Source organism: Typopeltis vanoorti, chromosome 9 (genome assembly GCF_054136105.1).
Source record: "Typopeltis vanoorti isolate ZY-2024b chromosome 9, IOZ_Tvanoo_1.0, whole genome shotgun sequence".
In the NCBI taxonomy this organism is placed as follows: Eukaryota; Metazoa; Arthropoda; class Arachnida; order Uropygi; family Thelyphonidae; genus Typopeltis; species Typopeltis vanoorti.
In genome coordinates this window covers 63,063,293-63,089,770 of record NC_143557.1, presented here as the reverse complement: position 1 = coordinate 63,089,770, position 26,478 = coordinate 63,063,293, and the positions used below count along the sequence as shown (strand labels likewise).

Here is a 26,478-nt window from a genome sequence, read left to right as displayed (position 1 = left end):
AAACCTCTGACATTTCTTCTTCTTTCTTATATATCCTAAAAGAAAAAGAACAAATGATTATAATGATGAAACATGGGGTTAATTGGTTTTAAGATATGTTCTTTCTTGTGATTATATTAGTTTCTTTAATATAATTTTTGTTCTAGTTGTTTATCAGAACTTCTTAGTCCCCCCCCTCGTAAATCATTACTCACCACTGCAGTTAAAATTCTAGACCACTAATTATTTTTGTTTTGTCAAACAGATTCCAAAGGCTGCCAAATGCAAGAATCGATTATATGATATGATAAACTTTCAGGGACATCTCCGCCTTTCTGAAAGACTCACTAAAAGTTCGCTTGGCTTAAGATTTCGGCTATGTGGAAGAGAGAGAGAGAGAGCAAAGTAATTATATTGATTCTTCAAGGATTATTTCGATTGCATGCATTTATACGGATATTTCGAAGTTTAGTTAATTCGAACTGCAATTAATAATTCCCCTCCATTGTTAACTTTTTTTACATGTACAGTATTCATGATTCTTCGAAACTCGAAGAGTTCCATCTCTTAATGTGTTACCACTACCGCTCTTCGATTTGTAAATCAGTCCATGAAAAAGTGCAATCCGAAGTTATTTAAATGAAAATATTAAAATTTTATTTAGCGCTACCATATAGTGCCAAATAATGTTTCCTAACTTATGATTATCACATGTCTTAAAAATACATGAAAATTCTTCTGCCGTGTAAGCAGCCTTGGAAGTCGTTCCACAAAAGATAATAAATCTATTTTCACAGTGATGACATGTCATACAACCATCCAACAAGACTATGCAATTATAGGAAACGAATGCTACAATTCGAAGCACTGTTATCCTCAGTTGTTGATAAAAGTATTACGTGCAGAACGAATTAAAATGAACGATGAGACCTATGTGTGACCACCAAGCATTTCTTTTGTTTACTTACTGAAAGCAGTTTGAACGTAATGTATTTGGAAAGGCGAGTCATAAGTCTTTGATCCTGGTTGCGGAGTTTACTAAGTGGTTAACCAAAGCGTGACAAACGATATTGTTCGTGTGTGTGCATCGAATAGCGTGAATGCCAAAATAAAGAACATTTGTAACCGAAACAAATGTGATTAAGTATCGTTCCAACCCCAAAGTACCGTAAGAGATGGCATGTTTGTGATTGTCGAGTGTAGTAAGCAACTTTTTTCTCTGTACTAACCCAGCATGATATAGACAAATAAAACTACAGTTTATTTTTATGTCCTATTTAGTGTATGGAAAAAAATAACCATGTCGGAGTTGGTACGATTTTTTTTTTTATTTGCCAAACTAATTAACTGTTATCTAATGATATTTTGAATAAAATGTTTAAATGCATATGTATTAATATCCATATGAATTGTTGCATTCGAATGGGTATTAGTAGATAGTTCATTAAAAAATAGTTTAAACTGTGCATAAAACACGTCAAGGGGAAAAAATCGAAACAATGAATTAAGAAATTAGATTGAAGATGGGAAAAAATCTTTCTTTAAATCTAGCTAAACAAATTAAGGATGCTAATCTTCCTCGTTAGGACATAACGTCGTGAAATGAAAAGCGCAATGTACTTTTATTTATTTATTTTTTATACTCGTTTTTACATATTTCATTTAAAAAAAGAAAAAAATGAACTGAAAAACTGGTTGAATTGAATTATTGATAATTATTGAAATTTTCAAAAAAAAAAAAGATTTTAAAAAAGAAAAGCGAAATGAGTGCAATTCTTCTCGGTATTTCACAGAAGCGTCGTTGTTTACATTCTGAATATATTAAAACAGCACATATGAAACTGAATATTTCCACGAATATTTAAACTTCTCGTTATGTTTACTGTTGCGTTTTTTATCGTGATGTTTAGGAGTTAATGCAGTAAATATAAGGCGCTCGTAGAAAATATTCGGTCCGAATGTACAGAGAGAAAAGCTTGATTTCCAGGATTGGAATTAGTTATCATGTACAAGACATAAGACGTTTAGTCATATGACTGAACGTCTTATGTGATATGAATCAAGTAGTTTAGTTGTTCGCCTCTTGATCACTTAAACTCATTAAGAATTCTTTTCAAGTTGCATTTAAAATTTAGTGGATTTTTTTTCTAATGAATGCCTTAAAATTCAGAATGCAAATACTGAAGAAAAAAAATGAAATGGAATTTTCGAAGAAAAGAAGACCGGAGAGTCGAAAAAAGACGTTATCGACAGCGCTACTAAGAAAGCAGAGGGGAGAAAGTACACATAAGCGACAAAAAAAAAAAAAAAAAGCAAGAAGAGAAAGATGTGAATATAAAAAGAATGAGAATTTCCTGGTTCGCAATCGGCGTTCCAATTCATACCACAAGTGACCAATGGATGTTAAGATTAGTGCTCTGTGCAAGCCAGTCAAATTATTCAAAACCCCATTTCATGAACCATTCCTCCAGTTTTATGGTGGGGGAATTGTCGTATTGATACAGGAAAGGCTTGCAGCTAACTGCTGCTATAAAACTGGAAGCACGGAATTGTCTAGAATGTTATTATAGGCCAAAGTTAAAATTTCCCGTTACTAGAACTAGGACCTCGGCACGAGCTATGAAAATCAGCCCCAGACCATGATATCCCTCCACCAAATTTTACAGTTGGCACAATCCACACTCATCCTTTGGACTGCCAGATGTTAGGCTTGCGTGCAGTTGCACGGTCTTGGAAACCCATGTTTATCAGCTCCCCAAGAATACATGTGGCGCTGGCGTTGATTGCAGAGGCATTTTAGAACTCGGTAATGAGTGTTTCGACCGAGGACAGATCGTTTTTTCGCACCACACGCCCTGCTCTGCGATGTAGCTACCTCTATGTAGCCTACTAGGTTGCGATTGTGCTGTTGTTGTTCCTAGACGTTTCCACTTCACAATAGCAACACTTACAAATAATCGGGGAAGCTGCAGCAGGGGCAGAAATTTTACCATTGTTTTTTCTTGTCCCAGTCCAGGATTTCCAGTTAAGAGAGACGTACGCGTTGATGATGGCTTCAAAAGGAACGTCGTGGGCAAGCACGTCCTCATTTTGTCCTAGCATCCAAACAAAATACAGTTTTCATTGTCTTCAGCAGAGCACACCGAGAAGTATCATCTAACAATCCTGTTACGACTTGTTTTTATATTATTTTTCGTTTCTACCTATAATTTTCTCTTTCTTTATCTATCTATAGTGACTAAATTTGGTATCAAAAAAGACTCAGCAAGAAAACCGTTTTTCACTGTATATTGTGCGCTCTGTAATGATGCATTCCCCCCCCCCCTCCCTCAATGTTTGCGATAGAAAGAGTGGAGAAATGCTGAATCAAGCCAAGATCTTTGATGACAACACAAAATTCCACACACAATCTTCGAGTTTTGTAGCTAGAATCAAAAAACGAAGTATTTCCTCATTGAGAAAGCAAACCGTGTTACATAGTAATCTATCACGTCTTGCTTGATTTACGCAGTGCAATAGAAGGGTATCTCCAAATCTCAGCTCATACTTTTGAAAGAAAAATATAATCTTGAAACATTATATAGGCAGTGTGATTTTTATCTTATCATCATCTTACTCTTCATGTAAAATCGTCCGGTGGTAACTGTACTTGAATACTAAAACCGAATAATTACTGTTAGGGAAAACAACCTGAGAGAGAGAGAGAAAAATAATAATTATCAAATCCAAATAATCTCAATAATATAAGGGGCTTCAGTGTAGACTTAACATTCTGTGTAACTTCTGCTACACTGAATGTTAAACCTACATAAATTAAGATACAAAATGGCTGTGTTTCTTAAGTGATGCTGCTTTTCTTTGATACAAGAAACGAGTTCTCTTCAATTGGAAAAGATAATATTCGAAAATACTATTAAGGACTTCTATGTGAGTCCGGCTAAATGTGAATTAGCCATTTCATGTTTAGATAAGATTATTTTTAAATAATCTTACCTGGTTCCGCTGTCTTCTCTAAGAGACGGCGAAACCGGGTAATGAACACACACACACACACACACAACAAAATATACTCGTTTCATAGTCTTGGCCTCCTCGACTTTAGTCTAGATAACCACAAGTGCAGCAAGTTAGAATATTTCTTGATGTATTGCGCCCTTCGCATCTAGAGATGAAACTTATGAAAAGTGGATCTGTTCGCATAAAAGAGAAACTTGTGTAAATTGTAAGCTGGAATCACCTAATGAGTGCAGAACTCACTGAGATTTCTTAATACCTTAATAGAATTACATGGATATGTAATCATTCTCATCTGTGGATATATTAACTAAACAAGTGGAGGAACACTAAGAAGAGGATCTTCGCCATCGCCCTACTTCAGATTGTAGCTTGTTATTTTAACCGAACACACACATTTTCCTCTCTCTAGCATTCAGTGTTCAAACGCCGTGTGATCGATAAACATGCCACGTGCCAGTCTGCTGTTTGTACCTCTCCCTATTCACGGTTTATGCTCTCACTGAGTAATCCATTCTGTACGTCTGCAGGTCGTTTCTCCATCCCAGTCAGCTGGGGCAACGGCATTGAACGACGGTGTGACCCTGTGTGCGTGCCGTTACAATAAATACGTAATTGCTTACGATTTTAATCGCCCCAACGTGCTGATGGGAAGAATCAAAAAAAAAAAGAAAAGAAAAATGCTTCTCTAGTGCAATAATTTATTCATAATTTCACGCACCTCTCGTGGTAATGGATTTTGACGAAAAAAAATCCCATCATGCACTGGGCTTCATTACATCAATCGAAACGTACATAGTAGAAGGAAGCGTGGTGGGAGGTCTAACTACGACGATGCCGTACACGTGGAATTTTAAATGCACAGCACGCGGTGATTAAGATACCAATAAACAGACAAATAGATTTTTCAAAGGACGTTTCGCAGTAAAACATAAATATCATAAGCTAAGTTTGTGCTGCAAAATGAAGTCATTCGCTACAGGAAATTCGATATTAGCTTCTTCAGAAAGCGGAGGTCAATAAATCTTGTTTTCTTGTGAATTAATCGTTTTCTTTGTGCATGAGGAAATATTCTTCGTTCGTATAGAGGAGTGAAAGTTAATGACGAAATTAATAACAAAAGAAGGCAGCAAATAAGCACAATAAGGTCGGTGTTACACGTTGAAGTAATAAAGAGCTCGGCTATTTAGTATCAATAGAATAAAGAATCTTTATATATTCTAGTCGAGAATGCTAAATCATAACTTCGGTGATAATAATAATAATAAATAATAATAATTAAAAAAAGATATGCAAGAATCTAAGAACTTTCATATATGGCAAATAATAAAGGATAAAAAGTTTTAATTTTTGCCAGTACTTGTTACGTGAAAGTAAACATGCCCGTAGAAAAAATAAAGGCAATATTTTCATATGATATTTCAGAATTTTTTTTAGGTAAAGGTGATGGAAAAACAAGAGTTAAAATTTCGATTTTCAATTAGGATAACCATACCAGTGTTAGCAATATTTGTTTAAAAGATCCTATAATTCACCATCCACCATACTGAATGAACTTTCGATTTAGCATTCATATCCTGTGGTTGTCCATTATAATAGAATACTTTGTGCTATTTGCCACATAGATAACACTATTACGTCTACTGATTTTGCTGTGACTAACTTCTTCAGAATCAATATATGTACCCTGTTTTCCAGTTGTTTGTATAAGGTACGCAATGTTTGCATTATATTGTCTCTTCAAATTTAAAAGGAGACTGGAAATAAGAGATACAAAGAGAATCAGTTTATAAAGCGGAGTATAATTAATATTCATTCTTGATCGAAATCATTATAGGTGGTTATAAATGTGATTTTAAACTGAAATAAATATTCCAAAAGAAAGTCCGTATATGATATAAAAATACAAAAAGTTTTACTGAACTTTCTTATCTTTGAAAATCAATCAGCCCGAAATTCAGGATACAGCAACATTTCTGCTGACAAATCTAAGTGGAAATCCGGTGTTTCTGGTGAGCCAAAGTTTTTCACATATCTCAGACTAAAATTACTTATTGCAATCCAAGATTTATGAGTGTTGCCTCCAATATGACCTTAATATGTCATGTGCCAGGCCTTTGGTGTTTTTCAGAAGTAAGAAATTGCGCAAGACACAAGGTGGTGCACACTTACTATTTTTCACTGTCCGTGCTGCTGATGCCGTAATGCGTTGATGAAGAGCTTCCCCCCTCTACGGATCATGATCATCTAGCCCCAATGTCATATTGCTTCCACGCCATTCTCTAGCGTGTTTCCAGGCTCCCATCTGCATTAATCAATACGCCCGTTGGCCAGGACACTACTACATAACTACATTTTGCTTTCTCGAGGTCGACAGGGTGGGATGTTATAGCCACTCCTTGGCTATCCTTTATCAGCTTTCTAACGTGGCATTAATCCTCCCCTGGAATATTTCATACTACTGCGTTTCCTGCATGTCGTAAGAGATAAAGTTCGTACGCCACGTCCTTGCTAACTACTAAATCAAAAAAAAAAAAAAAGTGTGTAACTCATTATGTTTGTTGCAAGGATATTCTGATAAGAATAAGCCTGTGATTTCCTGAATTATTAATTAATAACAGATGGATCATTATTGGTGAATAAAAAATGAACACCACTTGCTATGCCAAACAGATGCTCATCATAGAGAAATGACATCTAGACGGAAGTATAAGTTGCCAGATGCGTGATGTAAACAGAGTACTTTAGTGCTCTAGTACTGAAAAAAAGAAATTTCCAGAGGAGGGGGGGGGGGCTTAACTGAAGACGAGTGTATGAAAATCCATTTTCTGACAAATTTGGATTCTTTCTTCCTAGACGAGACTCAAAACAAAGTCTTTCCAAATAAAGGATCTTGTTATCCGGTGCACTTTATTTGTCAGATATAATAAATCCATTTTCTTAAACAAATCTGTCAAAAGGAATAAAAATCTTAGTCTAGTGGAAGTTACCCTCTCCACAATATATAAGACATATATATTGTGGAGAGGGTAATGAGCTCATCATCAATGATATAACAGTTGGGTATTAAACGGACTTGTGTATCAGACATGAGAATATTAATGGACTATGAAAGCTCAAGAGAGTCGCGAGAAAATGAAAAAGTACTGTCACTCCTCAATGCTTTCTCGAACACACAAAATTATGTCATTGTTAAAATGAGCTGATAACTTTCAATATTAGTTTGCGCAGAATTCGGGCTTTCGATTAAACTCATAGAGGCTCGCGCATTTCTTTCGATGGTGTAGAGAAATTTAGTAGATAGAGACACACACACACACACACACACAGAGAACGACCGGTAAAATGAAGCTTTGGCTTGAAAAAAAAAAAAGTTTAAGAACACCTAAATACCCAACTTATCAAGCTGCAATCGACTTCAACTGTTTCGATACACGCATGCGTTCACAGAAACTTGAAACGCCTTTCACAAAAGGTGATGTGCGTAAAATGAGGACAACCACGCCACTAATTACAGCTAATTCTGGCTAAAGCCATGAAATGTGTACAATGCAGCCATGCAATGAAAGGAGACACAGAAATTACGCAGAGTGTTGTCGTGTTAGGTATCGTTTTAGTCCCAAAGCATAAAAAGGTGTTGTAGTTTTTATAAGTGCACCAAAAAAAATTAAATCTCCAAACCAGTGCAATCGTTTCGATTGTTAACGGACGCTTACTATCACAACCCAAAACATTTCGGATATTTAACCGTGGAAGATGAATTCCAATGCAGTTATTTTTTGAAAGCAACTAAAGCTGTTAATAAAATGCAATCTTATTCACGTGTTCCTTCCTACTGCATTGTTTATCAAAGCTCCTTCCAAATGCATGTTTCCTCAACTAAGTATTTAGCTTTCAGAAATGCTAATGTAATAATCCTTGCGCTCCAGAAAGCTAATTATGTTTACAATCCCCAGATTTAGTTGTATCTCCCTCCCCATCATTTTGGAGGTGATGATGTCCTCTTTCATACAGCTCAACTCCGCGTTCAATAATTAAGTGTTCACCCACACATAATCACTAGGCACAGACATATCTGCTCTCTCTCCCCCCTATTTCTGATGCGGCCTCGGCAGTATATCGATCATATCGTACACACGCTATATCCAACAACTGTTCGGCACTCCTTATGCAAGTACGTAACACTCCTAATTTACTACACGATTACGTAATCCTAATCGTCTAATATGCACAGTGATTAAAGAGCAATAACTTCTTGCTTCTAGAACATACTTGGCCTTCTTACGTTTTCCCAAAAGATGTTGACCGGCAAAGATTAAACTGAAATAGGAAACTAGTTTATAACAAAATAATAACACTTTTAGAATGTTTAAGGTGAACTTTAGGGCGACTATTGCAAATACATTACTATGTGATTTTGTTTACCATTCAGGATTCACTGATAGCTACTCATTAAAGAGAAATATTAAAGAATTTAAATCATGCAAAATGCTAAAATCTACATTGATTGCTTAACAGCTGCTTAATTACGCAATACACATTCAAGTAATCATTCAGAAGTGGATTAATATAGGTTAGTGTCGATGAAAGCAATCTAACATTGGCAGATCAACTTTATGCTAATGATTAATACAGAGCGTATGTGTGTGAGAAAGAGGGGGGGGGGGGTATACAAGATTGTTTCCTGTAGTAACAGTAGATTCTAAAACGGTATTTCCTAAAATATAACTAAACACCAAAGAATGGGTTTCCATTTCATTTATCATGTTAGTGTGTATTAAAAAAAGTTTGAAAAATAACATTTAATAGGTTTTCAGAGTAAGGGTAATTCCCCAGAAAGAGATAAAGTAATGACTAACTTTAAAGAGTTAGATTAATTGAGGAAATAAATTATTTGTGAAAAAGAAATACATCAAAATAAATTAGAATTGCAAATCATTCAACACATTTTCTTTGATTATTCTGATTTTTTTTTTTTTTATTCGGAGGTGTATTACGGCTCACTGGTAGTTTCACATGCCATTAAATTCTAAAATATGCATTGATTCAAATACCGCTTGGTTGGCAGAGTAGTTCGCGTATCCGCTCTCTACTAAAGAGGCTGCGGGTTCAAATCCCTCCGATGAGATGAATTTCATCAGCTGCGTGAGACCACCTTCCCGCTTATTGGAGGCCTGAGAAGTTCTAATGTTTGGTCTCTGGAGCAGGACTTTCGGATTTTGAAAAAAAAAAAAAAAATATATATATATATATATTACAACAGAAATAGAAAAAAATCCCTAGCCCATCCATGGTACTAATGTGCCATGGATTTACATAAAAACTTTTCGTGGGTGGGAGCCGCATAAAAAATAAGCTATTCAAATCAAGGAGTATCCGGCTCAGAGAGATAGAATTATCCTCTCCACGGCATTGATTTAATGATCTGTGCTATATTGTGCTTCCAATGAGGGGAGATGGAGTGGATCTAATCAGAATGAGAAAGTAAAACAGAATTCCCGTTTCTGCAGGAATGTCGGCTTAAATAACGATCTGATCTGATCCATTGAGTTCGGATCAAGTAGCTCAATTCCTGCACTGATTCAAAGCAGAGCTACACAGTTGGAAGAAACGTTCAAGAAAGTTCTTATCAAGCCCCCTCGCACAAACGGACGAGTTCGTCTACATATCCATGAACACAGTCGGATATCACATCCAAGTAGTTATTAATGTTACTAGTTGATGCAACATCTCAATACTGATTACTCATAAGTAGTATCCATAATGAACAATGGTCCAAGGTCAGTCAAGAGTGATCACTTCCTCCAAGATGACAATTTTTTCAACCTTACTTCACGCATAACACAAGCATTTGTCGAACGGCCGCCATTTCGAGACAGTCATGTTATCGTCAAGTTCAGGATTTGTGTGGGTGGAAAGAATTCTAGAAGTTCTTGTTGCTATTCCATTTCTAATTAACGACTTGGTGGTCTCTTAAACACAGTACGGAATTCCATCAGGGTCGTAATGACGCTGGTCTGGATTATGGCCAAATCAACAAAGGGAACGAGGGCAGCATATTATTGTCTTAATTGAACGTGGTCGCCAGTCGGTTTTGCAAGATGAAAAACGCCGTTTTTCAGGCGGTAGAATCTCTACTACCTCCATATGTTTTAAGCTTTTATGAAAACCTTTCATAAAAAGGATCCTCGTGTCTAAGATGGGATCCAGCAGGTTTTTTTAACCAAAGAGAAAATGTCGCGTTATCCTAGGAAATGGGCTATGAAGACGCTCCATCTAGCTCACCTGAAGGATCAAAACTAAAATTATATGTAAAACAGAAACCTACCATGCACGTAATGACTGGTCGGATGTTCTGCTGGTTATGCATTCTAAAGCACATTCATTCTTTTAGAGGCTAATCCTGCGAAGGTGAGTCATTTATCCTTCGTTAAACGTTTTCCTGAGAAGGGATCATCATTAGAGTCCGTCTAATTCCATGCTAAGCATATGTAAGAATGTTATTGCATGGCTTTCATAAATGCATCGGCCGGCATGAGTATGTAAATGTCTTGTTCCCGATTTGGGATAGCGTACTCAGTTCTAACGGTTAATATTAAAGAATTATTCTTATTCTTTATGCTGTATATAAACATAGAGTTTCGCAGTTTTGTATGCTTTATAGCATATAAAGCATATAATTCCCACCAAATGAAGTACATCTTTACGGAGCACAATTTACTGTATAGTAACGAAATGAAATTATTGCCAGTTGGAACCTTCTTAATTTTATCAACTGTACTGTTTAGCGATGGCAATAGGTGATCACCAGCAACTTCTAATAAACCTTCCTCGATCCCACTACTCAGTTTGAATTTATTGCACAGTATCTTAAGGAGGAGGTATTCACTTTAGCATTACCTCAACTACACTTTCTTCCAACAGGAGTTAACAGTAGAACAAACGTGTAATTATGTTGACCGAAAGCAGCCCTTGTCGATGGTACTTGTTTCCGTTACTCGGAATACGTCCTCTGACGCCAGGCTGACTGGCCCGAGGAAGCGCCAACACCCTGCGGTGAAGTGCCTGTTGCAGCCGTGCGTACCAGCTGCACGTGTTGAAGTAACTGCATGAGAGCTAAGAGCGAGCGAGCGCGCGCCCACACACACACGCAGTGGGTGAACGATATATCGGACATTCAAACAATAGCCCCATGGTCTTGCCTAATGGTGCATTCACAGATGTCGCAGCTGCTTGTCGGGAGTGTAACGGAACCAAAGAAAAATCGAGGTACGTCGATACGGTAACCGTATAAATCTTTCACGACTCGGAGCTGGCCTCATCACCGAGATCATTGGTTAGACTCAAACAGGGCGACGGAAGGCCACATGATTCATTAGGCGGAAATATAAATAATTAAGGAGCCAAAGACTGGAATTGCAGAGCTTCCTAAATTGTTGCGATGGATAACAGAGATTTTAGATCTCTAGAGGAAATGACCGTATGCCTTCCTTTATGAGTCTGTTGGAGCACTCTGAGAAGTTTGCTACTGACGATGCAAAAAAAAAAAAAAAAGAGAAAAAATAGTAGATAATTAATCATTCCGACTTTCTTACTAATCCCTAGATGACGGGGTTGCAGTTAAACTTTGATGCACGTATCCTTGTTAATACTTAACGCTCTCTGCATTAATAACGGGTTTGGCCACTCTGAAAATAAACGAATTCAACACATAGCAACAGAAAACAGAGTAGAAGAAGAAGATGTAAAGTTGAAAGATTAATCATGGAAATGATAGGTTATTTATGATATTAATTTCTACAGTCTTAATAGAAATCGAAAGTGAGTTTTTACTATCTAAAATTTACATAACTAAATAATCGCACTTACAGGACTCTTAAAAGAATCCTGAAAGCGCAAAAAAGAAGAAGAATGATTCTCACAACCAATATTACCTTAAAAGTAAAGTTGGGTAATATTGCTGAAGGATTTTTTAATTATTCATTATATGCAAATTATATTTTTGCGATTAATTAGTAATGGAAGATATCTAAAGATAGCAGATATCTATCTGAGGAATGATAATTTTGATGGCAAAACTGTTTCTTAAGCCTAATAATTTTTAATAAAATATTTAAAGCTTTAAATAGGCTGGTTGCTTTCCATTTGGTGAAATAGGAAACAAAATACTTACTCCTAGAAAGGTATAATTCATACAGTCAACTTTAATGGATGTAACAATTTTTAACACGAATCGAGATATGTACCCTTTTTTTTGTTGTTGTTGGACAACTGTATCACAACAGCGGATGTGTAGACCATTCGTATGGACAGATACGTCATTGTGACGAGTATTTCTGGTTGTCAAAAAAAGCTTAGCCTTAAACCATTATGTGGATTCTCTGATAGTAATCTGACTTGTCATTCTTTACATATTCGATTTAAAAATAGCAAAAGAAACTTTAAAACCAATTTGCGCACGAATATCAAATGCTAAACCAAGTATGCCTTGATTATATAGAGAAACCTGTGGAGAATTCATGACTAAGTTTAACACACGTGAACCACAGTAGTAGGATTTTTTATTACGTAAATATTTCGTCCGAGGTATCTTAGGACATCATCAGTACAGTAAGGCAATACTAGGAATGACAAAAGAAAGGGCGCGTACGTACAAAGGAATCCAAATTGCGTGCAGTGGCGCGTTGCGGTCTGAACTTAAATTAAATTAAAATGAACTAAATTACTTAAATTAAATTAAAATTAATTACAGTTAAGTTATTATTTTACACAATTTTGTATGAAATTTTGTATGACAATTTCGTATGAAAATTGTGTAAAATAATAGTTTAACTGTAATTAATTTTAATTTAATTTAAGTAATTTAGTTCATTTTAATTTAATTTAAGTTCAGAACGCAACGCGCCACTGCACGCAATTTGGATTCCTTTGTACGTACGCGCCCTTTCTTTTGTCATTCCTAGTGCCTTACTGTACTGATGATGTCCTAAGATACCTCGGACGAAATATTTACGTAAAAAAAAATCCTACTACTGGGGTTCATGTGTGTTAAACTTAGTCAAGTATGCCTGTAACAGTAATTTGCATCGTCGCAAATTACTATTATAAGTACTTTAAAATTAGTTGTTTGGAATTTAGCTATATTACGTTTAGATGTAATTAGATTAAGTTCCAAAATAAAAATTTAACTTTCTTAGTATTTTTAATATCACAATTGTTCTATTAAAACTCTCGTTATCTTTCTTAATTATGCATATTTGGCTCCAATCTCAAGAATGGTATTGTTATAGTTACTTTCGAAATAACGCATTTTAAATTGCTGACAAAATTTTTGTCGTAAAACTGCACTCTATGTTTGAACATTAGTTTCTCGCAAAGTATGGGATAAGCTGAAAAATACAGATTTAGAGGTAAGCACTTCGATACGGAGATTGGAGAAAAATCAGGTATAAATGCGAATACATAGCGAGGGAAGAAATATCATTAGGAGGTACAAAATAGAATAATTAAGTTTAAAAAGGGAGAAAAATTTAACACGGAATATATTTTTTATGTGAACGAAATGTATAGTTTCAGTGTTAAGCTGAACGTAGCAATAATGAACTATTAAAATTAACAAACTCTAGGCGGGAAAAGTGAGAAAGAAAATATATTAAGACTGAAAGAATACATAGAGGAGGAACTTTCACGACAGCATATTACGTAAGAATTTAATTTCACTAATTCTCTCCTAATTTACGCTCACGCGTAGACCTACACATTTTACCGTGTAGGTATTCGGAATAGGTTGGTTACTCCTTATTCCTGAAGGTGTCCTATGTCTGTAGAAGCGTGTGTTCACGGGGCCGGTTTGACTGTTCTGGGGTACGAAAAACCCGAGTTCCTGGGTGAAAAAAAAAAAACAACACTACCTCCGTAGGAGACCAGCTAACTTGCATTTAGTCGAAAGAGATCAGATAAAGGTTCCTCACGTCACTGACAGGAATCGAACCCAGGCCTTTCCGACCAAAGGGATTCGTCTGAGTGACTGAGCTACGGAGACTCCAATTTCACTAATAGAAAATACAATTAGCATGATAATATGTAAAAATATTTTTGCATTAATTTTATAACAGTGGTTTTAGTAGATCCTTAAACAACGAAGAGAAGAAAAAATCCATTGTCAGATGCAAATTTTTTATGTACAAACATGATTAAAAGTTAGTTTTAAAAATCTCTAAAACATTTTTTTTACTTTACAAAATTTTGTATATGAATGTTCTGAGGACGAGACAAAAGGGGCTAACTTGGCAAGAAAACAATTTTTAAAAATTTTCGTTGTCACTAATAAGCGACGTATAAGCAACGTGGACTCAAATAATTTTTCTTTTAAATGTTGAAATTAAAAACATTCATAATTCTAAAATGTCTAGATTATTTATATATATATATATATTATATATATATATATATATATATATATATATATATATATATATAATTAATAACTATATAGGAGCTCAAATCTTTAGTCTGACAAATCTGACAAATCTTTTTTTTTAGTGTCAGACTTAAGGGTGAAGAAGTGACAGTACAAAAAAAAAAAAAAAAGAAAGGTTGAATCATTCACTCATATTTTGAGTCACTCAAATTTTGGTTACTGTAGGCCACACTATTAAGATGGGATTGAAGTAAAGAGATGTCCTTTCTCCCATCCTATTTAACTTTGTTTTAGAAAAATATTCAAGAAAATGATAAACGCAAGTAGAAAAGTAATATTAGGATATACAGATGATATATGCAGCTAGAAAAAATGTGGAAGACATTAGAATAACTTAAATCTTCGGTTGAAAAACTAGGTTATAAAATCAACTAGGATAAAACTGAATATTTAGAAGTATGTAGAAACAACATAAGGGGAAATGACCAGTTTTCCATCGATAACCTGAAATGTAAAAATGGCACTTCCTTCAAATATCTGACACATTGATTACTCGCGATAATAACATTAGCACAGAATACAAGCTAGGATACAAGCTTTCAGCAAATATTATCATTCACTACATTATTTACCTTCTTCCAAAATTCTATCAAGCTGAGTTAAAATAGAATTATACATGGAGCATTAAAAAACTAAGATGGAAAAACATTGCAGACTATGAAAATAAAATCCTCAGAAAAATTTTTGAAAGCTGTAAAAGACACAGGTGGATGGAGAAGACAATCAAGAAATATGTGATCTCTATCTTCTAACTGTGGAAATCAGAGCTTGCAGATTGAGAGGGCTAAGACATGCGGAAAGAACAGGTGGGGAGATAATGGCTAAGCAAACGTTCATGATGAAGCCTGATAGAAAATGACCTAGAAGATGACAAGAAAACGTTGAGAGGATCCATAGACTTAGTTGAGATGGGAATTCTGGACTAGAAAAACACAAAACAGAAAAGAATGGAAGAGAATTGGTGTTTGCAACGAAGAACCTTGTTATATTTCTTTTTCTTCATTTCTTTAGCTAAAGAAATAGGGCACAGTAACCAAAATGTCTCAGTGGTTTTACTTGTATGATCCCGTTAAATATCCCATGAGTCAGCCGACTGCAATTTAAGAAACTCTCCTCTGCTGCACTGATGTTCCCTGTAGAGACATTTCTGTATTAAACTATTCTCATAGCTCTCGGTGATATTAATAATAGCAAACTTCTATTTCACTTGTTACAGCATCATTATTCGAAAATTTTAACGTGAGTCATAAAAACAATGTTAGTTAGTAAAGAAAAATGAAGAGGATTTTAAGTTCAGAGAAACTTTCAAAATATCGAAAATGCGACTCATAAGTAATTATTCTGGATTATTAATATCGATAACGTGATATCAATAATAAAAATAAATATTTTATGCATTTTGACACTAATAATGCACGCTGCGTGAACTTCTTATTGTCACTTATTACTTATTGTATTTTTAAGAGAGTTCTCAAACTTGTTATAAATGATCCTAAGACGCAAACTGTTATAGTTCGGTCTACCACAACCCACAGTTCCATAGAGACCTATTTGTCTCAATGGAACAGCAGCATTGGACACTTTATACGTCCCGGTGTTGTCCCCCTAAAGTACACACGATTGATGGCAGAGGAAATTTAATCTGCCTTGCAACTCCCCATGCCAACGATTCTCTTTGGAGTGCATCTATCTCTGATGCGTGCAAGAGGAGAAATGTAATCTTATTACACTGAAAGTATAAAACGAAGATGATGGAATTACTGAATCATCCTTTTACAGCGCGGCCAGGTTGTTAATGAGGTGGACTTGCTCGAGTCTTGTTCGCTCCCATCCCTATATTATAGAAACCTCTCTCTCTCTCTCTCTCTCTCTCTCTCTCTCTCTCTCTCTCTCTCTCTCCCCTCTTTCCCTTCATCCAATCGTAACGGTACAGTTACGCTGTGGAAGGGTCATCATTATCACGCTGCAAGCACCACTCTTCTTTCTCGGATTGTAGTGTAATGCGGGTAGTTACGGCGCTCGGTGGTACGAAGAACAACATACCTAATGTCGTGGGTGGCAACGGAATTGGTGCTTGTATTGTACTTTTTTTTTCTTTCTTTCGTTAGGTGGAAAAATTGTAGAAAGTATTTCTGGATTGCACTCTGCAATCAAACAAGTTCATACATTTTGGGTGTGCATACTGAAGTTTAAAAAAGCAATACGCGTGTATGTATGTTAACTTAAAATTCATAGAATTTAGAGAAAGGGATTTATGGCTACATATATATCTCTTACAAAGAAGCGAGGTGATAAAATCTCACTTATGGTTCGAAATATATTGAAATTATTAATATTCACACTACTTTACGCATTGATATTATGGTGATGATTTGTAAACATAACAGGTGTGTCGCCTGTGACCAAATTAAAATTTCAGCTAATTGGTTGTAGATTATGCTAAATCTATTAAGGCTATGAGGTGAGCATAATTGATAAACTTAACGTATTCCCTTGTTGTGTTTCAATGATAATCCCATCAAGGAGCAGTTGTTTAACTAAGAAGGGCTTAGTTAGACAACCACTTCTTATCGAGGTACTAAACTTCTAAAGTTTAGTACCTCGATAAGCAGAAAGGAGAGGAGAAACTAGCAAACTAACACTGAAGTTGAAAATGTAGACACATGGACTGTACTCTTTAGGAAATATAAGAGGCAAATTTGTTCCAGTAGAAATAATGAATTCAGAAGTAAAACCTGCTCTGAATTTGGAGCTGAACTGTGAAGGAGTGTTGAACAGCTGCTGCATGTTTTAACATCTAAAAGAGCGTGCAGATGCGTGCAGATGCCAATTCATCAGAATTGGCATCTGCACGCTCGATATGATCATGCAAATATTCTATTTGCATGATTCCTTCTTAGGAATTGGTTGAATATTACCTAACTTGAATATAGACTGCAGAAGAGTAATAAGAAGACGACACAGAAGAGGCATTAACTGTGGAGCACAAACCACCAGTACAACCGGGAAATAATATCAAGGTCAGAAGACGTTTTGGTGTCAATTTTGGACAAGATTTTTATGATACAGGGTGGCCATAAAATAACTTGCTCCTCTTTGGAGGCATCTGCAGCTAAAACCAATAAACGAAATGAGACCAAATTTTAAATTGAGACTTTTGAAAGTATGGGGAGATGATTTTCGAGAAAAAACATTTAGTACCAAAAGTCGCCGATATGGAGAAATTTTGGGGCTGGCGGAGCCAAAAACAAGCGGATAATTACATTAAAGGCAGGTAAAATGGATAATAACATTTCGACGGTGTAAGCGACAGCCGCGTCACTCATTCCAGCTGGATATGTGGCATGCAAGTTGGGAACGCCACCAACATACACAACGGATTTCAAATACCCCCACAGCCAAAAGTCACATGGAGTGATGTCCGGGGATCGAGGCAACGGATTTCAAATACCCCCACAGCCAAAAGTCACATGGAGTGATGTCCGGGGATCGAGGCAACCTTGCCGTCGGAAAGAACTGACTGATAAACCTCTCATTAATGAAATGCTGCCGTAAAAAGCGCTGTACTGAACGTTCAATGTGTGGCCGTGCTCCATCCTACATAAAAATTATGAAGTCCGAACATTGTCTTTGCTGCAATGCAGGAATGACAAAATTTTCCAGCATTCGTCGATAAATCTCTCCAGTAATGGGGCACGTTACAGGAACAGTAGGGGATACGCTCAAAAAAGTATGGTCCTATTATGAAATCGGCTGTGAAGCCACACTACACGGTTACTTTTGAAGAATGCAGTGGTACAAACTGGATCGCTTGGGGATGTTCAGATGCCCAAATTCTGCAGTTGTGAGTGCTGACCCATTCAGATAAAGATGAGCCTCATCACCCCATAATATTCTCCATGGCCAGTCATTGTCGACCTCCCTTCGGGCAAGAAACGTTAAGCGAAGGTCATGCGCTTGCACACGACTGAACTTATACAGATAGAAGTGAAGCATTTCCGTAAGGTTTTCCAGACTGTACCATAAGCCATATCAAGTTTGCGAGATATGGCACGAGCGCTTGGACCAGTACTGGTCCCTGTGTTGTCGAACACCGCAGTAGCAATGTCTGTTATTGTCTCTTCTTGCACTGCTTTCCGTCCTCTGCCAGGTTTAACTCCTAGTGATCCAGTTTCTTCAAACCTCTTAATCATAGCTCTTAGTGCTACAGCTGACATTGGACCTGTACGCAGGTTATGAAGCCTTCTATATTCTCGAAGGGACGCTACGGCATTGCACTGTTTAAGGTAAAACAACTTAACAAGTAAAACACGTTGAGGCAAGGTAGGACGCATATTGAGCACAATTCGTCAGTCATTCGAATAACCACCTGAACGAATTGGTGGCGCTGTTGTCACGTACGCACAGCAAAATTTGCATAATCCTTTTTACCTGCGTTTACTGAAAATATTTGACTACTTTCGGCTCCGCCAGCGCCAAAATTTCCCCTATCGGTGACTTTTGGTGCTAAATCTTTTTTTTCGCGGAATTCATCTCCCCATGCCTTCGAAAGTCTCAATATAAAATGTGGTTTCATTCCGTGTATTAGTTTTAGCTACAGATAATTCTAAAGAGGGAAAGTTAATTTATGGCCACCCTGTAACAATGACGAAAACTTAAACAGGTATTGAATGTTGTGTGGAGTGATAGGAAGACATTTACCAAGATCGTCCATACAAGAATTAATTGAGGAAAAGGAAGAAGCCGTTTTGTAGATAACGATGCCACTAAAACCATGCGAGTGCGAAACAGGTGGAAGCATGGTTGAACAAAAGTTCAAAACAATAGTTTTGACAAAGAGATTAGATAATAATTGTCATTCAGACATTAAGTAAGTTTCCTGCTTTAAGCCATTTCAAAATCTGTTCTGGATATGTTGATAGTTTGCTTGCAGTTAGTTCAGATCTAGACAAACATAAACAAAGAAAAAATATTGATAATTCGATGAAAGCCAATTGCTATATGCCTGGTTATTCTCTTGTACAGCCTTGATACTCTTCTTGGAGAAGAGAGGTGGAGTTAAGGGACCAAAACTGAAACTGGAATGAGAAATAAATATTTCCACACCAAAAAAGAATTGTTTCAGTGATGCGTCTAGTGAAAATGTTTAACTAGAAGACTGAAAAAATAATAATCCCACCAATGAAATGATGTCAAAAAAATCATTCTTAAATGCCAAGTTATGAGTATAGATTATGCTCTAAATTATCTAATGGACAAACATCACTAATATACTTGGAAGGGAACTCGTGAGGAAGAAATCAAGAGAGTTTTCTGGAGAGTAAGCATCTCTTAGCTACTTGATCTGCACAGCTGAAAAAAAAAAAAAAAAAAGGGTACGTTTGAGTTGCGAAAATTAAAATCTTGAAGGAAGATGACCTCGCTATTAGAAAAGTTGGACTCGAGAAAATAAGTATTTAAAGAAAAAAAATCCTGTAATTCTTTTATTCCCCAAATGGAGTGATGAGGCCGGTTTAGCCCTCACTGTTTGAATATGGGTAGGCAGCTAATATCCACCCTAAGCTGTCATTGATTACTAGCCATAAGCTATCAATAATTTTATAGGCATCCAGGTAGGAGAGATCGCTAGACTACTGCTGCTATCACAGGGTTCCTAATCCTGATGCTGTATATTATTGCCTGAAATAGTTGCGGGTTCTATGGTTGTTGTTTTTTTAGTTGCAGCTTAAAAAAGGAGAGAAACTATTGTGCTTTTGCCAAAGATTGACATCTTCTAGAGGTCTAACATCTTCTGTTCAAGCAAACACTATTTCCACAAAACTACACGGGTACCTTATATTTAAAGAAAGGAAGTCAAAAAGTTGGTGACATCAGGAGAACGATAAAGAAAGCAAAAACTTCGCAGAATGGCGAAGGTTTTTGGCCAAAAAGAACAAAAGCATATTCTAAGTTGGGAATTCTTTGATAATGCTTATCAGAAAAAATATATGCACAAATGGGTACATTTGAGACGAAGAATCAAAGATACTGTAACTGGTAAGAGTGAAATTAGCAGCGCTTGATGAAGCACTGCTCACTTGTGTTTATACTAAGAAAAGATGGCTTGAAAGAAAGCATGTGGTTTTGCAGATTGGACGCACAACTGAATATCATTCTGGCTGAAATAAAAAGACTCGGGTATATTTTTATGTGGATCGTAAGGCTAGCATACTATGGTGAAACGGTTTAGCTTGATTTGAATTAAGGCCAGGAAGACTATCACTATTATCTGTTAATTCAGCCTATTTTCTGCTTCGTTTGTGGATGAAAAAAAAAAAAAAAAAAAAAAAACAGAAACTCTCCCACTTCGATATGACCTCCTAAGAGCTCGAATAGATAAAAACCATGACCTCCATAGGGCTAATTCACATGTAGCTGAAAAGCCTTTATTGATATTTTCTCGTAGCACAACAGGAACCGAACGTGGTATTAGCATTTCTTCGGTGGCTTTCGACTTGGCCAACGAAACTTGATCGATCTACCCAGGCATTTGTCAAAAAGTACCGAGTATGAAGAGAGTTCAGCAAGAAATGTGGCGTGTTTCAAGGCCTTTATTTAGCCAAATAATCATTTTAAGTAAAGAGAAGTAATTTGAGCATCTGTGTACAATCGGCCTGCTCTCCTTTATCTTAAGAATATAAAACGAGTCTAGGAGACAACAATCGCGACCCTATGTGCGTTAAAAACTTTCATCTGTTCACAATAACACATCATCTAGCTACAATTTCTGTATTTATGTAATTCTAATATATTATAGTCTTCAATTTTCAGTTCGGATCTTAAAAATTATTTGTGTGCATTTATTTCAAATAAGCGAAGCTAGTAGTATTATAAATCAAGAATTTCTATTAATAAACATGTTCCATGTTAAAATGAAACTGAAACTAATGCCATCTATTAAACAAATTCAAGAACATCCAGCAGCGCCAATACAATGCAAATACAGTTACAGAATGAAATTTAAAAATATCTCAAGCCACATCTAAACGAATGACGGAAGATTACCATTTTAAGCAAACATAGGATGGTAATATCATTTGGAGATGTTTCTTACTGCATGAGACTAATCTCTCCATGCCTGTCTGATCAAATCTGACAGTCATGGAGAGCATAAAGCAATCAACAACGTTGTTCCTAAGCCTGTCGGAAATGATACAGTAAGGAAATTACAACAGCCAACATGGCTGGATTATATTAGGAAAGGGAAAGATAATTAGGCCTGTTTCATCAAAATCAAGTGAATACTGTTGGAAAAAAACAAATAAAACAGCAAGATCTGCGCAATTTACTTGGGAATATAATTTGAAGAGAACAGTGAGAACAGGTAGAAATGAATACGCTACAATCCATAATGAGTGCTTAAAACTGTAATCAAAAATGATGATTCCATGTTCTGTCCTATTTACTTTTTGTACATAGGACATGTGCGACAACACTGATTTGTTAATAAGTTCCCCAAAAGCAAAAGGAAAAAATCCTCAGATCCTAATTATTGAAGCAATTATTCAGCAGCGATGTTCTATGTGATAATATTGTTGCTTTCTATTCAAATGGCATGTTGTTGTATAGTATATAATGGATTCTCCTCTTGGCCTATCCTTACAAAGTACTGAACCCTGTATCAGCATAATTATGGACGAGTTCCTACAAAACGTTCCTGAAAGTAAGCCCTTAACTTTCTGGGACGTCTCTAGAAGTTTCTTGGTTCAAACATCAATCCCTACTTTACGGAAAATGGATAATTTCTTTTTCCAGTTTAATCGAATTTTAAAAACAAAACTTTTTAAAACTAAAAGAGGAAGATCTAAGTCAAACTCTTAGAAAATATATTAAAACTTTTTATGTAGTTCATTACACTGAGATGCAATTCATTATGGAAAAAGAATTGAACTGTTAACTCCTTATCATTTAATCATTTAATTTTATTTTTAATTACTCATTAATGATCAGTAAAGAATATTTTGCTGTTATCTATCCTTTCTGAGACATCACACCGTTGTTATTATAAATAAACGGTGATGCAAGAAATTGTATCGGACAGAAATCAAATGTTCTGCACAATTTTTCAAAAAGTTTAGCAAAGTTATAATGGAGAAAATGTTCTTTAATACAAAACAAAATATGTTCAATATGATCTTTAGGTTTTGAAGGATCTGAAGAAAAATTTGAAATTTGAATATTCGGATATCAGCTTTTATAATCTTTCTGTAAATTCCAAAAGGGAAAAATTGCGTACTTAATTTGATCACAAAATAACGGATGGCTATAAATACAACTATTATGTTATCAGAGGTTTAATCACATGAGGCCCGAAAATTTTTCATGATATAGTGAAGACAGACTTAAAAAGAAATGGGAACTTAATTTAATGCAGATTTCTAAGGGGACTTTTATCTCATCAGGTCAGGCTTCCAAAGCGATCGAAAGAACATAGCAATTGAACTATACTGTATTATTAACGAGATGTGATCTATGTAGCGTTTGCATGTTTACTACAAACAGTTTGTTAAATCTAAATTATGTAGATATTTTAAGATACGATCGCTATTAAATAGCAATCCAATTTGTGATCATTAATACAAAATGAGTCATTTTGTATTAATAAAACAAAATTTTCTTGCAAGGTTCTCATCACAGAGAAGTTTCTTAAAAAACATCTTTTACCTTCTTACGTATTTAAATGCATGATACTCAAAACGTGCATTTACGAATGGACTTTGTAGTCTTTGTAATGATTATAAAGCACTTGGATGAAATAGATTTTTTTTTACTTGATACATTTGATAACCCATTGCAGAAAGATTTGCCATAATCTGACCCATGTGAAAAGGTTTTATCTAAACTATTTAACACTTAATGGCTTTGAAATTGCCAAACTTAAAAGCAAGCATTTCTTAGTGTCAACATTCAGTAGTCAGCTTTCTGGAAATAAATAAGTATTATCCTAAAAGAAACAACCAGAAAATGTTTCAGAAGGAGAGCTAGGATCAAAATCCAATTAGTAGATGGAGATTATATTATCGAAACTTCTTTATAGTCAATAATATTTTGCAAATCTGATCAGCAAGCATCTTACAGAATATTTAGTTGCTAATTCTTTAATATTATGGAAAGATAACATTTTAATCTTAAACATAATATTACACATATAAACTAAATGTAATATTATGCATTTGGATGCTGCCCAAACCCAAATGAAAGCACAAGATCCTTCATCAGAGGCAAATCTGCTCCAAAAGCGAAAATTAAGACTGCACCGTTGGTTTCATAGCAGTCTTGCGTAAGAACGTTAACCTTATGCAATGTAGAAGCGATTTACACCACACAATTATTAGCTGGATTCCAGAAGCGATTTTTTGGTGGATATTAGAAGACCGGAAAGCAATATGACCATCAAAGGGTACTCAATTTTCCATTAACTGCAAGCCTGGAGTAGCTTCGAAGAGTTGTGACGTGCTAAATAAATATGTAACAGTTTCTGAAATTTATTCAAGTCATCAGCGTTTCGTACAGTCTCTCGAAATGTATTCTGGGCTATTTTTAGTTAGCCGTTAAGAAATATCTTGCCGAAGTTTCAACCAAGCTTCTTTCATCCCGCAAAATAGCAAGAAAAGAAAAGTAATTAACCTTTGTATTTAACTTGGTGGTGACGTTAAAAAGTTTGTTGTTCTTACAAGGCATTTTTGCAAGATGAGACATCATGGTATTATGTTGTGTAAAGTTATATTTTACTTAATGGGCTTCGACTGTCCAGTATTTATTTTGCCACTTCTGTAATTGATCTTTCTATATCAAATAAATTCATTAAATAGAAATTCCGTCTACATTTCAGGAGTCAATTTAACGAATCCTTTTTTTAACCATAGGAATCATCTCTCCCTATCAAGAAGAAGAAGCGAAATTAAAAAAAAAAAAAAGAAAGAAAGAAAAGAAAGAAATTGACAAAATATATCACTCTTTGTTAGTTCATCTTATCCAACTCTGGATATGCTGGTATTCTTTCTATAAGATGAAAAAGACTGAAACATGATCAAGATATGAAATAAGCAAAGATCTAGACGGAAAAAGGAAAACGAATTTGTCTGCCAGAAAAGGACAAAAGTGATCTTCATATCGTCGGAACACAACAAACAGCTATTCGATCCTCTCTCTCTACGTTTAGGAATTCAAATTCACATAATTTTTCAACGGTTGAAATGGATTTTCGTGCAGCTGAAAGTAGTTTAAAAAGCTCGGAGAATGACAACTCTTCGATGGTTTTAAGATTTTAAGTACAAGAACAAACATGTCTATGCTGTCTCCAGTTTTCGTTACACGCAGAATTAGGTAGAAAAATATTTCACCCAAATACTTTACCGATTAAAAAGTAAATCAAGAGACGAGTAAACCGAGACTCTGTTGTGATCTAACTCTTTAAACATGCGGCACCGTTTTTGATCGGAAAATGTGATGTCGTATTACATCTATTCTTGAATTTTACTTTTCCGATACCAGCATCTCAAAAGCCACATGTATTCAGGAACACGCATACATTCCTTTCGCTCCCATGAATTTCAAAAGCCACAACAACAACAACAACAACAACAAACGCATTTTTCTACTGCGTTTCGAAACTCGAAACGGTATCTAGTGCATTATTATTGACTAGAATGTACTAAGAAAAATACAACAGTATCATTCTTTACACAAAGCCTGAATAGCAGGCAGGATTTTTCTACCGGAAACCACACACGAAGCATAGTGCAACACGCGATCTTTAGTCAATCGATAACCACGTGTCTAAATTTACGGCCTACCTGAAATGATAAGGTCTCTAGCCATCGGAACTGCTCTGCCTGTATCAAAGAGAGGGAGACGAAGGGAGAAAAAGGACACTCCGCACCTCGGGTGTCCAAGTTATTCCGTGTGTGTGTGTTCTGTCCGCTGTCATCGACTCTCTGCTACAGCTGCAGCCCCAATCTTCCACGACAGCTGATCTGGAAGTTATCGGCAGCTGGAAGTACGCTTATATCACGACGAGAACTGGACAGTGTCTCCCTCTAGTGGTGGCAAACGACTAATGAAGCAACAGTTCCTCTCCGTGCAGTCGGCTACAAATGGGGTTAAAGAGTGCAATGGACGGCAAGACCTGTTGGAGTCGCACGAACCAGTTTGGACGTTGCGTAGACGCATGCGCATTCTGTTCCGCGAGTTTTCATGACTGTTTCTGACAGCATTAGTCACGGGGCATACGTTAGCGCACGAGCAGATGAAACGCAATATCCGAAATTAAATTATTAAAACTGCGGAAGAAATGGAGAAGCATGTTTGCACTGGACAAATATGAATGTATGCGGTAAGAAATGCCGTAAGCCACTTTTTTTAACTATTCATTCAGACAGGAGTAAAAAAATATAAAAAAATTCTCAGAGCTACAGCGAAAATACTTCCATCTCCTCTCGTGCTGTGTTTGCATTTGAAAATGCAATCATTTCTTCACTTTTTAATTATTGCCTATTTTTCATGCTTCGTGAAACTAATTTTAAAAACGATCAGTATCCACGTAAATGCTTCTTTCTGATTGAGCCATCTTTCTTTAATTATTTATTCGATGTAGCATTTTAATTTTCATTTTGCACAGACTTGAACGAGTAAAAATGTGTAAAATTGTTACTGGGCTTAAACACAAAATTGCAATAGCTCAAGCTGCGCGATGTAGCATCCTCAAGTCCAATATCAAGAAAAATTAACGCTGTTGGATTTCTATCGTACAAGAGCTTTGTTTGAGCGTAGAAAGATACAAAAACTTCACTGATATAAAATAATTTATTTCATAACCAAGATTAGTCTTCTAATAGGTGGAGCTAACGAACAGAATCAGAATCCATAGTTTGTAGGACATTCATTTGAATTTGTATTTTATAAAATAATAATAATTATAATTCTACTTTTCATTTCACATACTCCAAAGCATTTTTAAATCTTAA

The 26,478-nt window shown here is 35.8% G+C and overlaps 1 protein-coding gene across 1 annotated transcript in view; it reads right to left on the bottom strand.

Annotated features, from left to right (window-relative positions):
* The window catches only part of LOC150103092 (protein O-mannosyl-transferase Tmtc3-like), a 235,541-nt gene extending 210,079 nt beyond the window's left edge, over positions 1-25,462 (bottom strand). Inside the window, exon 1 of the mRNA XM_090398575.1 lies at positions 25,309-25,462. Within this exon, the coding sequence (XP_090254701.1) occupies positions 25,309-25,333 (25 nt within the window). The 5' untranslated portion in view covers positions 25,334-25,462. The remainder of the gene's footprint in view (positions 1-25,308) is intronic.
* Positions 25,463-26,478: the final 1,016 nt, after the last annotated feature.